General features: G+C 56.0%; 2 protein-coding genes across 2 annotated transcripts; both read left to right on the top strand.

The window, feature by feature from the left end:
• Positions 1 to 660: 660 nt before the first annotated feature.
• On the top strand, positions 661 to 3,945 carry Naprt (nicotinate phosphoribosyltransferase). The gene is made up of 13 exons (XM_057792147.1): positions 661 to 928; positions 1,065 to 1,192; positions 1,283 to 1,365; positions 1,487 to 1,617; positions 1,703 to 1,818; positions 2,168 to 2,364; positions 2,438 to 2,578; positions 2,867 to 2,951; positions 3,046 to 3,126; positions 3,222 to 3,324; positions 3,401 to 3,555; positions 3,643 to 3,750; positions 3,841 to 3,945. The coding sequence occupies exons 1-13, from the start codon at positions 709 to 711 to the stop codon at positions 3,901 to 3,903; spliced, it is 1,611 nt and encodes a 536-aa protein (XP_057648130.1). The 5' UTR covers positions 661 to 708; the 3' UTR covers positions 3,904 to 3,945.
• Positions 3,946 to 5,866: 1,921 nt separating this feature from the next.
• Mroh6 (maestro heat like repeat family member 6) lies at positions 5,867 to 12,359 on the top strand. The gene is made up of 14 exons (XM_057792253.1): positions 5,867 to 6,154; positions 6,395 to 6,547; positions 6,728 to 6,882; positions 7,466 to 7,583; positions 7,741 to 7,925; positions 8,012 to 8,149; positions 8,280 to 8,394; positions 8,478 to 8,621; positions 8,701 to 8,874; positions 9,107 to 9,274; positions 9,508 to 9,627; positions 9,859 to 9,961; positions 10,055 to 10,120; positions 10,253 to 12,359. The coding sequence occupies exons 1-14, from the start codon at positions 5,867 to 5,869 to the stop codon at positions 10,480 to 10,482; spliced, it is 2,157 nt and encodes a 718-aa protein (XP_057648236.1). The 3' UTR covers positions 10,483 to 12,359.
• The last annotated feature ends 221 nt before the right edge of the window (positions 12,360 to 12,580 follow it).

The raw sequence follows: 12,580 nt of genomic DNA, 5'->3' as shown, positions 1-12,580 counted from the left end.
TCAGCTCCAGGCAATCTGGTGCCCTCTTCTGGCCTCTGAGCTTTAAGTCTGCCTGTAGTACAGAAGCACCCACACTTTTTTCCTCTTTCTTTTTGAGAATAAGTTTTGCTATATAGCCTTGGCTGACCTGGAACTTGTTAGATTGCCCCAGGGCTGGGATTAAAGACATTCGCTACCACTCTGTACATAAACTATCTTAGGACTTTGACTCACTATGAGCCTGGTAGCTGGGTGGAACAAACATGTCCCTGACTGGTGCTTGGGTTCCGGACACACCTGAAAGGTAGCTCTGGCCTCTAGGGGCTCCTGGTTTTCCAGGGAGATGCTTTCAGTTCTGTAGGTAACCCTATTTGCCCGGCCCTGCTCTGGGGCAAAAGGCTAAAGTACAGTCTTATCAAGTACTCCAACCCTGTTAAGTTTGGCGTTGCTGTTTTGCCTTTGCCCCTGCTAGTTAAGTCCACTATCCTGTAAGAACCATTCTCAAGGGCAAACAGCAGAGTCAAGGAGGCTTGGGAAGAAGTAGCTGGTCGCCTACCTTGCTGGTTTGGGTCCCTGCAACTAGCAGTGTTTAGGTGGCTTGCTCCGCCCACTGCTGCCGGGAAAGGCCCGCCTCTGGGTCGATTAGTTCCCTGGATGAGTGCCCTGGGGGGGCGGAGTAGGGCGCCATTAGCCTGGCTTGTCACGCTGCGTTTACGGTACTGAATTGCGATGGAGAAGGACGGCGAGGGGCGCGATGTGGTGCGGCCACTGCTCACCGACCTCTACCAGGCCACCATGGCGCTGGGCTATTGGCGTGCAGGCCGGGCATGCGAGGCAGCAGAGTTCGAGCTCTTCTTCCGCCACTGTCCGTTTGGAGGCTCCTTTGCCCTGGCCGCTGGTCTGCGGGACTGTTTGTGTTTCCTGCGTGCCTTCCGTCTGCGGGACGCAGGTAGCTCCGCAACCCGCACTGGTACTCCTCCGGCTGGGAGAGAATTCCGCTCCCGTGCCCCTGACCTCTGTCTGAGGGGACCTGCACTTGCCTGGCCAAGTCCTCCCCAGATCACATGTATTCTCTGTTCCCCCAGACGTGCAATTCCTGGCTTCAGTGCTACCCCCAGACACTGACCCTGCGTTCTTTGAGCATCTTCGGAATCTTGACTGCTCTGGGGTGACGGTGCGAGCCCTGCCAGAGGGTTCCCTCGCCTTCCCTGGTGTGAGTGTCCTGCGATCTGGGTGGGTAGATAAAAGGTGGGGGGTGATCCAGGAGGCCACCCCACTCTGGAACTATTCACTCGTCCCGCAGGTGCCCCTGCTGCAGGTATCCGGGCCCCTCCTTCTGGTACAGCTGCTGGAGACTCCCCTGCTGTGTCTGGTCAGTTACGCTAGGTGAGCGGAGTTCCTGAGATATGCAGGCAGTCAGAAGCTTGGGGGGGTGGGTGCTAAATCGGTACACTGGGGTGACTCTGCAACTCTCACCTGGGCTCTCCTGGCCTGTCACTCTCCACAGCCTCGTAGCCACCAATGCTGCTCGACTTCGCCTAATTGCAGGGCCTGATAAGAGACTGCTAGAGATGGGCTTGCGGCGAGCTCAGGGTCCAGATGGGGGTTTCTCGGCCTCCATTTACAGCTACCTGGGCGGTGAGGCCGGGAAAAGACGTAGGTTGGGGAAGGGAAGGTACCAGCATTCCTGGAGTCCCCTAAGCCCGCCTGCCTTTTTACCCAGGATTCAACAGCAGCAGCAACACACTTGCTGGACAACTGAGAGGTGTGCCAGTGGCAGGGACCCTGGCCCACTCCTTTGTCACTTCATTTTCGGGTAGCGAGGTGCCCCCTGACCCGGTTAGTACTGTTTTATGTTGTGTCAGGGTTCTGTGCAGCCCAGATTGATCTTGAAATCTTGATCCTCCTACCTCTGTCTCAGTGTGTACAGTGTGTATCCATGTTGGTCCCAATCAGTCAGTACCTTTCTCAAGCCAGCTCTACTCTAGAGGACAAGATCTCCAAACCAATTCTTACCCCGGCTAGGGTGGGCTGGCCCCTGCTGTATACGCTGGTGGATTGGCGTAAGGCTGTACTAGAAAGCTGGCATTGTATGGCATCACCTTTGTCCTCAGGCCACGATATATTAGCCACTCCCAGGTTTTACACTGTACTCTAGAACCATCTTTTATCTAATCTCTTTCTGCAGATGTTGGCCCCAGCTTCTAGTGAGGGCCCCACAGTGGACCTGGCCGCCAGTGTAAATTTGTGGCTGAAGCGTGTGTGCACCTACCTGGGACTGGAGGTGCAGGAGCCACATCCAGGGGAACGGGCAGCATTTGTGGCCTATGCTCTGGCTTTTCCCCGGGCTTTCCAGGGCCTGCTAGATTCCTACAGTGTGCGCAGGTGAGGTAGGAGCATTCTCTCAGGGTGACCTCAGTAAGCGACTGAGCTCCTGATCCCGTTTTTTTACATGCAGGAGTGGTCTTCCCAACTTCCTGGCAGTAGCCTTGGCATTGGGGGAGCTGGGTTACAGGGCAGTGGGCGTGAGGCTGGACAGCGGTGATCTGCTTCAGCAGGCTCAGGAGATCCGTGGGATCTTTCGAACTGTTGGTGCCGAGTGAGTTCCCCATGAGGGGTGTCGTGTGCCTCCTAGAAACTCCTTGTGGGAGTCCCAAGGAGATGGGATTTGGACAAGAGGGATTGTCTCTCCTATACCAAGACCATGGTCCTATTTCGGGGGCAACTGGAAAAGCTCTGGGAGGGAGGAGTAGCGTAGGACCACCAGGGATTCCTAAGAAAAGGGTGAATATAGGCATGGCTGATGGGGAGGGAGGGATCAAGGAAAGAGGCCAGGGTGAATCAGGAGCACCTAAGGGGGTGCTGCCTGTGAACCCATCACATATAGGTTCCAGGTGCCCTGGCTGGAATCTGTTCCCATTGCAGTCAGCAACAACATTGATGAGAAGGAGCTAGCACGGCTGGCCCAAAAGGTAGAGTGGAAGAGGGACAGGTGGAGGGTAGTCTAGAGGGCTCTAGCACTCTGCAGGTGGCAGCTGGGCCCATTGTCACCTCCTCTCCCCACAGGGCAGTGAGGTGAACATCATTGGCATTGGCACCAGTGTGGTCACCTGTCCCAAACAGCCTTCTATGGGCTGTGTCTACAAGGTAAAGAGAGTGTTTGGCCCCAGGTAGGGCAAGTCTGGAAGAACATGGATGGCAGGGGACAGGGGTCCAACTGTCTGAACACCCTGCCATTGCAGCTGGTGTCTGTGGGAGGCCAACCTCGAATGAAGCTGACAGAGGACCGTGAGAAGCAAACACTGCCAGGGAGCAAGGCTGCCTTCCGGCTCCTAGACTCTGATGGTGACTTCCTCTGCTTCCCTTTTGCCCCCTTTCAAGTCTCCAGCTCCTGTTTGACATTATTCTTGCTTTTGCTCAGGGTTTTTCCTAATGGACCTACTGCAGTTGGCAGAAGAGCCCCCACCCAAGGCTGGGCAGGAACTCAGGGTTTGGCCCCGAGGGGCTCAGGAGCCCTGCACTGTGAAGCCAGCCCAGGTGGAGCCATTGCTGCGACTCTGCCTGCAGCAGGGACAGGTGACTGCCCCTCATCTGTGCCTTCACTTCAGCTGAGCTCTGATCCCGAGCCAGCATCTCTACCCTTCCTTTTCCCCTCCCCTGCAGCTGTGTGAGCCGCTTCCATCTCTGGACGAGTCCAGAACCTTCGCCCAACAGTCCCTGAGCTGCCTCAACCCAGCTCATAAGCAGCTGCAGAGCCCCCAAGTGTATCCGGTAGGCCTATAGGTGGCCTCCCTGTGTCCCTTGTGCTTCCTGCCCTACCCCCAGTCCCAGCTGCTCAGATCCTTCTATTTCTCTCTTCAGGTCGCACTGTCAGAGAAGCTTCGGGCTCTAGTGGACAGTCTCGGTGCTGGAGGTCCCTTGTAAAAACCACAGGGGTGGCGAACGGCCAGAAATAACATGACTCGCTGTCCCCACAACTTGTCGTGTGTCATTAGTTCACGAATGTCTGCTACTCTCTTGACTTCTAGAGCCTTCCAGAGCTGGGCTGGAATTGTGTTGAGGTGGCTCAGGAACTGCTGGGCGAAGGTTCTAGACTCATCCAGAGATGGAAGTGGCTCACACAGCTGCAGGGGAGGGAAAAGGGAAGGGAGAGATGCTGGCTCGGGATCAGAGCTCAGCTGGGTGGGGAGTCAGGCATATAAGGAGGCATGTGGGAAGGCAGCCATGGGGCAGGACTGTGGAGACCAGGTCTGAGTGGACAGCAGGACCCTATGACACAGAAGGTTTATGTTTACCTCTGTTTTGAGGACGTTACTGTGAAGGCCTTCACCTACTAGAAGGTTGAAATGAGGTGTCAGAGTCGCATAGCCTAAGGCTCCCACATCTACTAAAGGCAATGTCCCCCCATCTCAAACTTCCCACACCAGCCCTGCATGATCACCTATAATATGTCAATCAGGCCCTGGCTTTTGGGGTATCAGCTTCTGACCCAATAACCAAGGAAGGAAGAGAAGATGGAAAAAGCTGAGGTGCCGAGGAGCTGACTCTCTGAGAGCTGGCGTACTCGGGCACAAGTGAGGCAAGGCTGGAGGAACTGCTTGGGAGGGGTATCTTAGTCACCGTCCTGTTGTGAAGAGACATCATGAACACTGGCAACTCTTATAAAAGAAAGCACTTCACTGGGGGCTTGCTTACAGTTTCAGAGGTCAATCCATTGTCATCATGCTGAGGAGTGTGGTGACACACAGGCAGACAGTGCTGGAGAAGTAGCTGAGAGTTGTATATAGAAAGAGACACTGGGCTTGGTACAGGCTTTTGAAATGTCAAAGGCCACCTCCAAGGATGCACTTCCTCTAACAAGGTCACACCCACTAATCCTAATTCTTTCAAATGTGCCACTCCCTGGTCACTAAGCATTCAAATGAGTGAGCCTATGGGGGCCGTTCCTACTCATACCTCCACTGGAGATTCATGACTTGGCAGGAGGCAGAGATGGGGCTTGGGTAGCCTGAGGTACATTGTTCTGAAGAGGGTGAATGCCCATTCCATGGAATACTTCCACACGCATTTCCGCCTCTCCAAGCAGATTGTCAGACCAGTTCATCCAGCTCCCCTGGCTTAGTTCTGGGCAGTGCCTACAGTGTGTTTGGGTGGAGAGTGGGGATTTAGGACAGAGGTTGGGTCAGCTCTGGGAGCATGAACCTGGAAAGGGACACACCTGGGCACACAGTATTCATACACACTGCCTTAGCAGCCATGGGGAAACAGTCTTGGCCGAGGAGTGGAGGACATACAGGGCGTAAGATGTACCTTGCAAGGATACAGAGTGGCCCACACCAACAGCAGTGGGCCCTTGCAAACGTCCTTAGGAGGCTTTGCCTGCCCTCACCCCATTTGCTCCACACCCCAAGTACCTTAAGTTCAGAGATGATGACAGTATCCGACCACACCCATTCCCAGGATGTCTGGCTGTGTGACAATACAGGGGCCTAGACCAGCCCCTGAGCCCGCTAGAGCCTCCTCAGAATAATCTCAAACTGCTCTGCAGCCCTCCCCCAGATAAGAGGGTCAGGGAGTTGGCTAAAGACCTTCCTCCTCTCTACAGTCCACATCTACACGGGCACTGGTGGGCAGAGCCAGTTTTCTTGCCAATCCATGTAACTCCAGCAATCTGGGCAGAAACCCCTTCACAAGCCCATGCTAGGATACCTCTGTGATTTCCCCAGCCAACCACTGGCACTTGCTCAGACACGCACGCACGTCTATGCCCACGCCACCACGCCTGTCTCTAGGCCCGCCTGTGGGCCCGCCCGGGGCCTGATTCTAGGTCAGATCTGGGCACAACTTCACGGGAAGAGTGGTAGCAGGTGCTGCTGGTAGGAGCACCATGGCTGGGGGTGTGTGGGGCCGGGGCCGAGATGGCCCTGTAGGGTCCCTAACTCTGACAGCTCTAGCTGAAGGAATCCGGGCTAACCAGGGGCAGCCTGTGGGACCCTCTTCAACAGGCCCTCAGGCTGAGCCCCTGGAGGTGGTACCTGAGGCTGAGACCTACATTCAAACACTCACCCCTGCCTCTGAGGCCCAGCCTGGGAATGAAGTGCAACCCCCCACAGCGGGCAGTGAGAACTATTCTCCACAGGATGTCCAGGAGCCAGGCCCTGACAGACCCTACCAGGTGAGTACTGAGGAGCGGTCACGGGTGATGCAAGGTTTGGCTGTCCTTCGCTTAGGCAGTGGAAAGACAAGTGGCACCTGGAGCTGGGGAAACTCCTGAGGGTAAAAGCAGGATGGAAAAGACCATAGAGGAAGAGGGTATGTAGCCATCTGAAGGATGCGGAGACTGGAGGGCTAAGGAAGAAAGCTGAGCTAGGCTTGGGGACTTCATAAACTCCATGTTCCATTCCCCCTTCCCTAGGCCTCCCAGTATTCCTGGGAGGAAGGAGCCTTGGCAGACCTTGCCTTGTATACAGCTGCCTGTTTGGAGGAGGCTGGTTATGCCGGGACCCAGGCAACTGCGCTCACTCTGTCCTCAGCCCTGGAAGCCCAGGGACAACGACTGGAGGACCAGGTTAGCATCTCCCACTCCAACCTAGAGAATCCTACAAGCCTCCCTTCTGGGTAGGAGGAGAAGGCAACCTCAAGCACACTCCCCCTAAAGGCTGCTCTGACTAAGTGGTGCCATGCAGGCAAGAGTTTCGTTTTGGGTTAAAGGGACCCTGACCACTGACATTTGGTCCCTTTTACCCAGGTCCACAGTCTGGTGCGTGGGCTGCTGGCACAGGTACCTAGCCTGGCAGAGGGGAGACCCCGGCGGGCAGCCCTCCGGGTGCTGAGCGCACTGGCTCTGGAGCATGCGCAGGATGTGGTGTGTGCTCTGCTACCCAGTTCACTACCCCCAGACCGGTAACCTGCCCCGCCCTCCCAGTTGTGCGGCCCCACGCGGCTTCCTTCCCCCTTCCCGCTTGATTGCTTGATCGTAGAATCTGGCCCCTGAAGCACTGGGCTGTAAGGGAGCAGGGCCTCAGAATCCCCTCCCTTGATTGTCGCTGCCGCCCTAATCCATATCCGGGTTTAGTTTAACGCGCGCGCGCGCGCGCGCGCACCCCCCTCCCCCGCCCTGCTTTTTCCTGCAGATGTGGGTGGGATAAGAAATCAGGATGGCTTGAGCTCCTGGAAATCTCTGATTCTTTGGGTCATTTACCCCAGAAGTTATCTTAGATTTATTCTCTACAATAATTAAAATAATAGGAGTAGTCGGCAGGTCTGTTTCCCTGTCCCTGACCTAACAGCGCTCAGTGTGGTCCAGATGGCTACTGGCCTCTGGGACTGGTTCTGTTGTAGTCTGCATTTGTTTTTTTCTGGGATGTGGGCCAGTGGGAAGATGGTTTACTTCTGGAGGTTTTTCCTAGAGGCCGAGTGGTAGGCTTCCCTGAGAATTCCACACAGCTCCTCCTCACTCCGACGCCCTTCACCCCCCCCCCCCCAGGGCAGCCGCTGAGCTGTGGCGAAGCCTGAGCCGGAACCAGCGCGTAAACGGGCAGGTGTTGGTGCAACTGCTGTGGGCACTGAAGGGCGCTGCGGGTCCTGAGCCTGGGGCACTGGCAGTAAGTGACTCCAGGAGGTGCCATGGGGGGCGTGGCCCAGCCACAAGCAACCAAAGAGTCGGTTTGTGATGGTGGGACTCAAGTCACACTTGTGGGGGATGTCCTGCACGCATTCACATTTGGCAGAGTTCCAAGGGTGGGCTCACTCAATCTGCAGGCCACACGCGCTCTTGGGGAGATGTTGGCAGTCTCTGGCTGCGTGGGAGCCACTCGAGGTTTCTACCCCCACCTGCTGTTAGCACTGGTCACACAGCTGCATGAGCTGGCTCAAGGTGTTCATTCCCCTGAGAGCCCTAAAGTTTGGGAGCCTTCTCACCGAGGGCCACCTCACAGCCACGCCAGGTGAGAAGGTACACTTGGGTGAGTGGGGGGATGGGACAGGCCCTTCTTGCCCTCACTGCCCACCGCTCTACTGTTCCCACCTCCAGCTGCACAGTGGAGGCCTTGAAGGCCCTGCTCACAGGGGATGGTGGCCGAATGGTGGTCACGTGTATGGAGCAAGCAGGAGGCTGGAGGAGACTGGTAGGAGCCCACACGCACCTGGAGGGTGTCCTGCTGCTGGCCAGGTGAGGAGACACCCCAGGACAACACAACAGGAGGAGGCTCCCGGCTGGCAAGGTGCGGTGGTGGCATAGATGAGGTGGTGGGGATGAGCCCTTCCAAGCGAAGGAAGAGCTCCCTTTTACCCTTCTCCAGTGCCATGGTGGCGCATGCCGATCACCATCTCCGAGGCCTTTTTGCAGACTTGCTTCCTCGGCTCCGAAGCACCAACGAACCGCATCGCCTCACAGCTATGGCCTTCTTTACTGGGGTGAGCCTGCTTCCCTGAAGTGTAGTGAGGGGTGACTGCCTGCCCAGACGCAGAGATGCACTGACTCTATGCCTCTTGCCTAGCTGTTGCAGAGCCGGCCCACTGCACGGCTCTTACGGGAGGATGTCATCCTGGAGCGGCTTCGAACTTGGCAGTGCGACCCAGAGCCCACCGTGCGCTGGCTAGGCCTACTTGGTCTTGGCCACCTCGCAATGAATCGTGGGAAGGTGCCATTCTGGTAGTGCCGGGCCAGGCGGGTCCTAGGCTGTGTCTGGAAGGGTCCTGCCACAAGTCCTGTCTTTACAGATAAGGCACGTGAACACGCTGCTGCCGGTACTCCTTAGAGCGCTGGGAGAAGGCGACGCGCGGCTCGTGGGTGCCGCACTGGGCGCGCTGCGGAGACTGCTGCTGCAGCCGGGAGCACCCGTGAGGCTCCTCAGCTCTGAGCTGCGACCACGCCTCCCGCCGCTACTGGACGATGTGAGCAAAATCCTGCCCTGTGGTCCCACCGTGTCCCGCTTGGAACTGTCTATAGTTGCTCAGTCCCAACCGCAGGCTCCCCCAGGGTGCCCACCCAGTTGCCTGTGGTCCTGCTATCAGATCGAGGTTTAATCAGAAGCCCCCTGATCCGGCCCCGGGTCCCTCCTTACTCTGCACTAACCTCCTCTCCCACGCTTTCTGTTTTGAGTTCTGACTGTATTTCCTCATGAAGGCTCGGGACTCCGTCCGTGCTTCGGCAGTGGGACTCCTTGGAACGCTGGTACGGCGGGGTCAGAGAGGGCTCCGGTTGGGGCTTCGGGGACCCCTGAGGAAATTGGTGCTGCAGAGTCTGGTGCCGCTGTTGCTGCGCCTACATGACTCCAGTCAGGATGCTGCTGAGGTCAGTGTTCTGTCTCATCCAGGACTTCCGCTCCAATCTTGTGGCCTCTCTGAAGGTTTTAAGGAAAAAAAGCCCCGGACCTAAAAGTCCTTGAGGTCCTTGTCTTTTTCCCTTGAGCTGCTATACTAAGCGCCTCACCCTGGACTTTGCCACCCTTTTCTGGCCACATTCCCTTTTCTTCCGCCACTTTCTATCTTCTGGATCGCTAACCCTGCTTGTTTCCTCCATTCTAGAGCTCAGAGTGGACGTTAGCTCGCTGTGACCAGGCCCTTCGATGGGGTCTGCTAGAGGAGATGGTCACTGTGGCTCACTATGACAGCCCTGAGGCTCTAAGCCGTGTCTGCCACCGCCTGGTTAGTAGAGGAAGCACCGAGATGGGGAGATGGGGAGAGGGTACGTTTGGCTTCTGCTCTATTAGGATTCTATAGGCCACTCCCCCTCAAAACAGTCTCCACCTGAGCTAAACATGACCACCGGGCTCCTGAGGCCTGTCATTCCGTAGCCTTTGTTCATCTTGCCTGCTCCAGCCTCTTTCCCAGGATGGACTGATCCTTCCGTGCTGTCATGAGCATTTGTGTTCCTAGGTTCAGCGATATCCAAGCCATGTCAAGCACTTCCTGAGTCAGACCCAGGGCTACCTGCGGAGCCCACAGGATCCCTTGCGCCGGGCCGCCACTGTGCTCATAGGTGAGGCGATCTTACCCACGTTTCTAGGGCTCCCAGAGCTGAGCCAGCCTCTTCTAGGGTTGGGCCAGACCTCACTAGTTTGCTTTGTTATAGGCTTCCTCGTCTATCACGCTAGTCCCAGCGGAGTCAGTCAGGACCTGTTGGACTCTCTGTTCCAGGGTGAGGACCGGATGTGCCATGGGGGAGAGTGCTGGAGAGATGGAGGGTGCTGGAGAGGAGCGGACAAGATAAAATGGGTGCGGGCCGGCCCCAGACTCCTCTCGCAGGCGTCCTAAACGCCCCTTTATACAGACCTAGGGCAGCTGCAGGGTGACTCGGAGTCTGCGGTTTCTGCGGCAGCGCACGTGTCTGCCCAGCAGGTGGCGTTGCTTGCTCGGGCGCAGGTCCGACCACATCGCCCCAGCCTCCTACGCTTCATACGCCATCACTCATACCCTGCAAGGCCCCATCCACTCTATGACGATAGTCCATTCCTACGCCGGAGCCGTGCAAGCCAGTGGAACTGCCCTGAACCTCGGTGAACCGGGCCTGGTATCCAGATGCACGGGCACACACTATCCATGTTGTCTCCAACCCCTGCTCCAGCAGATCCGCAGAAGTCTATTCAAGTGTCACCCTGGGCCTGGTGCTGGACACTGGTGCTCACTGCCCTGTAACTACTTTCTATGGGCCCACCGTGTGACAACTGTGTTGCCGATGGCGCGTTCCATCTCGAGTCCCCTCTGTAGTCTTGGTCCATCTATTTATTCTCTGCCAGGCCAGTTCTGTCAGCTCCCTGGAGTGTGCCCTCTGCTCTAGCTTGGACTTGGCACCTGTCCTGGATAGCATCTGCTTCCCAAGCAAGGGTCTGATGGAGGCACTGAAGTTGATGCCACCATAGGCTGTCCTGCCCCCTTCCTAGGGTTCAGTATGCCTAGTCGTGCCTGTCATGGCTCCTCTAGTCACGTCAGTAGCCTGTCACCTCTGTTTCTTCTTCCACTCTCTATTCCTTACAACTGACCTGGCTTATGTCCCTTATGTCCTTGAGGTTATGTTGTCCAGGGACATTGACCTGCTCCCCTGTCCATACGTGATGTCCCTACTCCTTTGGATAACCAATACATTTCCTATCAACCTGGACAATGGTGTTCTCTAGAAGGTATTTCTAACATCCCTTTGTGCTGGAGAGCCCAAGCCGGGATTGCACCCGTGGGTTGAAACATGGGAAGCAGGCACTCCGCACCCACCAGACTGTAAATGGGTATGTCATTACCCAATGTCCTCCTGTACAGGACTCAAATGGGAAGGCATAGCTGGATAGACAGGAAGAGCCAGCCATAGTTGTGACCTCACCCCTCCAGGCGCTTGGCATAGGCAGCTTCCTCCGCTTAGAATGCCTACCCTGGAATGTCCTCAGGCTGCAGGAAGGCCTCCTCACAGACACAGGATATGCACAGGGTGATAATGAGCGGGGACCCTCTTAGCATCTACATGGAAAGTGTTCAAAATAAACATCAGTGGCTAGCAGGGGTTGGCCCACTGTCTTAGAAAGTGGCGGGAAGAGCTGGACCCTGCACAGGACCCAGCTTGGTTCGAGGTGAGCAAGGCAGTATGCAGCAAGACTCCTGGCAGGGGCCGGGGAGCTGACTCAGTGGTAAAGGGCACTGTGGATGCTATAGTTCCAGCCCCAGGACTACCAACTTCTCCTGCAGAAAACCCTCCCACTGCAAGTCCGGCAGCTAGGGGCTAGAGTCTGACCTGTGCTCTTCCTCCCTTTCTTTTCTTGTTTTGTTGTTTTTGAGATAAGGTTTCTCTGTGTTGCCCTGGCTGACCTGGAACTTGCTAGGTAGACCAGGCTAGCCTCAAACTCATAGAGATCCACCTGCCGCTGCCTTTTCTAGTGCTGGGGTTAAAGGTGAACAACACTACTCTTTGCTTTGGTGCCCTCCCTTTCCACAGAGGCCTCATTGCAGGCCCAATCAATCTCCTGTTTCAGATGCTCTCCTGTGGGCCCTTTCACTGGTGATCTCACACCTGGGCTTTGGGTGTGGTTGGCAAGATCTACCTATGCTCTGCCCTCCAGGACCTAAGGGTGCCGGAAGGCTTGCTGTCATGTAAGGCTTTCTAGGGTCTGCATTGCTTCCGTTCTATTCACCCGGGCTTGCCTTCCAGGAGTTTTTCAAGGACTTCTGGGTAAGATGGCTATTCTGCCTAGTTTTATGTCAACTTGACATAAGCTAGAGTCATTTGAAAGAAGGAAACTTCAATTGAGAAAATGCCTCCATAAGATCCAGCTGAAGGGCATTTTCTTAATTAGCAATTGATGGGGAAGGGCACCCAGCCCATTTTGAGGGGTGCCATCCCTGGGCGTGTGGTCCTGGGTTCTATAAGAAAGCAGGGTAGGCAAGCGGTGATGAGCGAGTCAGTAAGCAGCACCCCTCCATGGTCTCAGCATCAGCTCCCGCCTCCAGCTTCCTGCCCTGTTTGAGTTGCTGCCAGCCCTGACTAAAGATTGTCACCTGGAAGTGTGATCTGAAATAAACCCTGTCCTCCCCAAGTTGCTTTGGTCATGGTGTTTTATCTTATCAATAGAAACCCTAATTAAGACAATGGCAGAGAGAACATGAACAAGGAAGTCAG

This window comes from Chionomys nivalis, chromosome 17, assembly GCF_950005125.1.
Source record: "Chionomys nivalis chromosome 17, mChiNiv1.1, whole genome shotgun sequence".
Lineage (NCBI taxonomy): Eukaryota > Metazoa > Chordata > Mammalia > Rodentia > Cricetidae > Chionomys > Chionomys nivalis.
Note: the sequence above shows the minus strand (reverse complement) of the source record. Positions and strands in the feature narration are given on the sequence as shown.

Bases quoted from the DNA above. Each gene is read 5' to 3' on its own strand.
- Mroh6 (XM_057792253.1), top strand. From the start codon at position 5,867: ATGGCTGGGGGTGTGTGGGGCCGGGGCCGAGATGGCCCTGTAGGGTCC. The intron at 7,926-8,011 runs GTGAGAAGGTAC...TCCCACCTCCAG, and splicing joins CCACCTCACAGCCACGCCAG to CTGCACAGTGGAGGCCTTGA. The intron at 9,275-9,507 runs GTCAGTGTTCTG...CCTCCATTCTAG, and splicing joins CCAGTCAGGATGCTGCTGAG to AGCTCAGAGTGGACGTTAGC.
- Naprt (XM_057792147.1), top strand. From the start codon at position 709: ATGGAGAAGGACGGCGAGGGGCGCGATGTGGTGCGGCCACTGCTCACC. The intron at 1,366-1,486 runs GTGAGCGGAGTT...CACTCTCCACAG, and splicing joins TGTCTGGTCAGTTACGCTAG to CCTCGTAGCCACCAATGCTG. The intron at 1,819-2,167 runs GTTAGTACTGTT...CTCTTTCTGCAG, and splicing joins GCGAGGTGCCCCCTGACCCG to ATGTTGGCCCCAGCTTCTAG.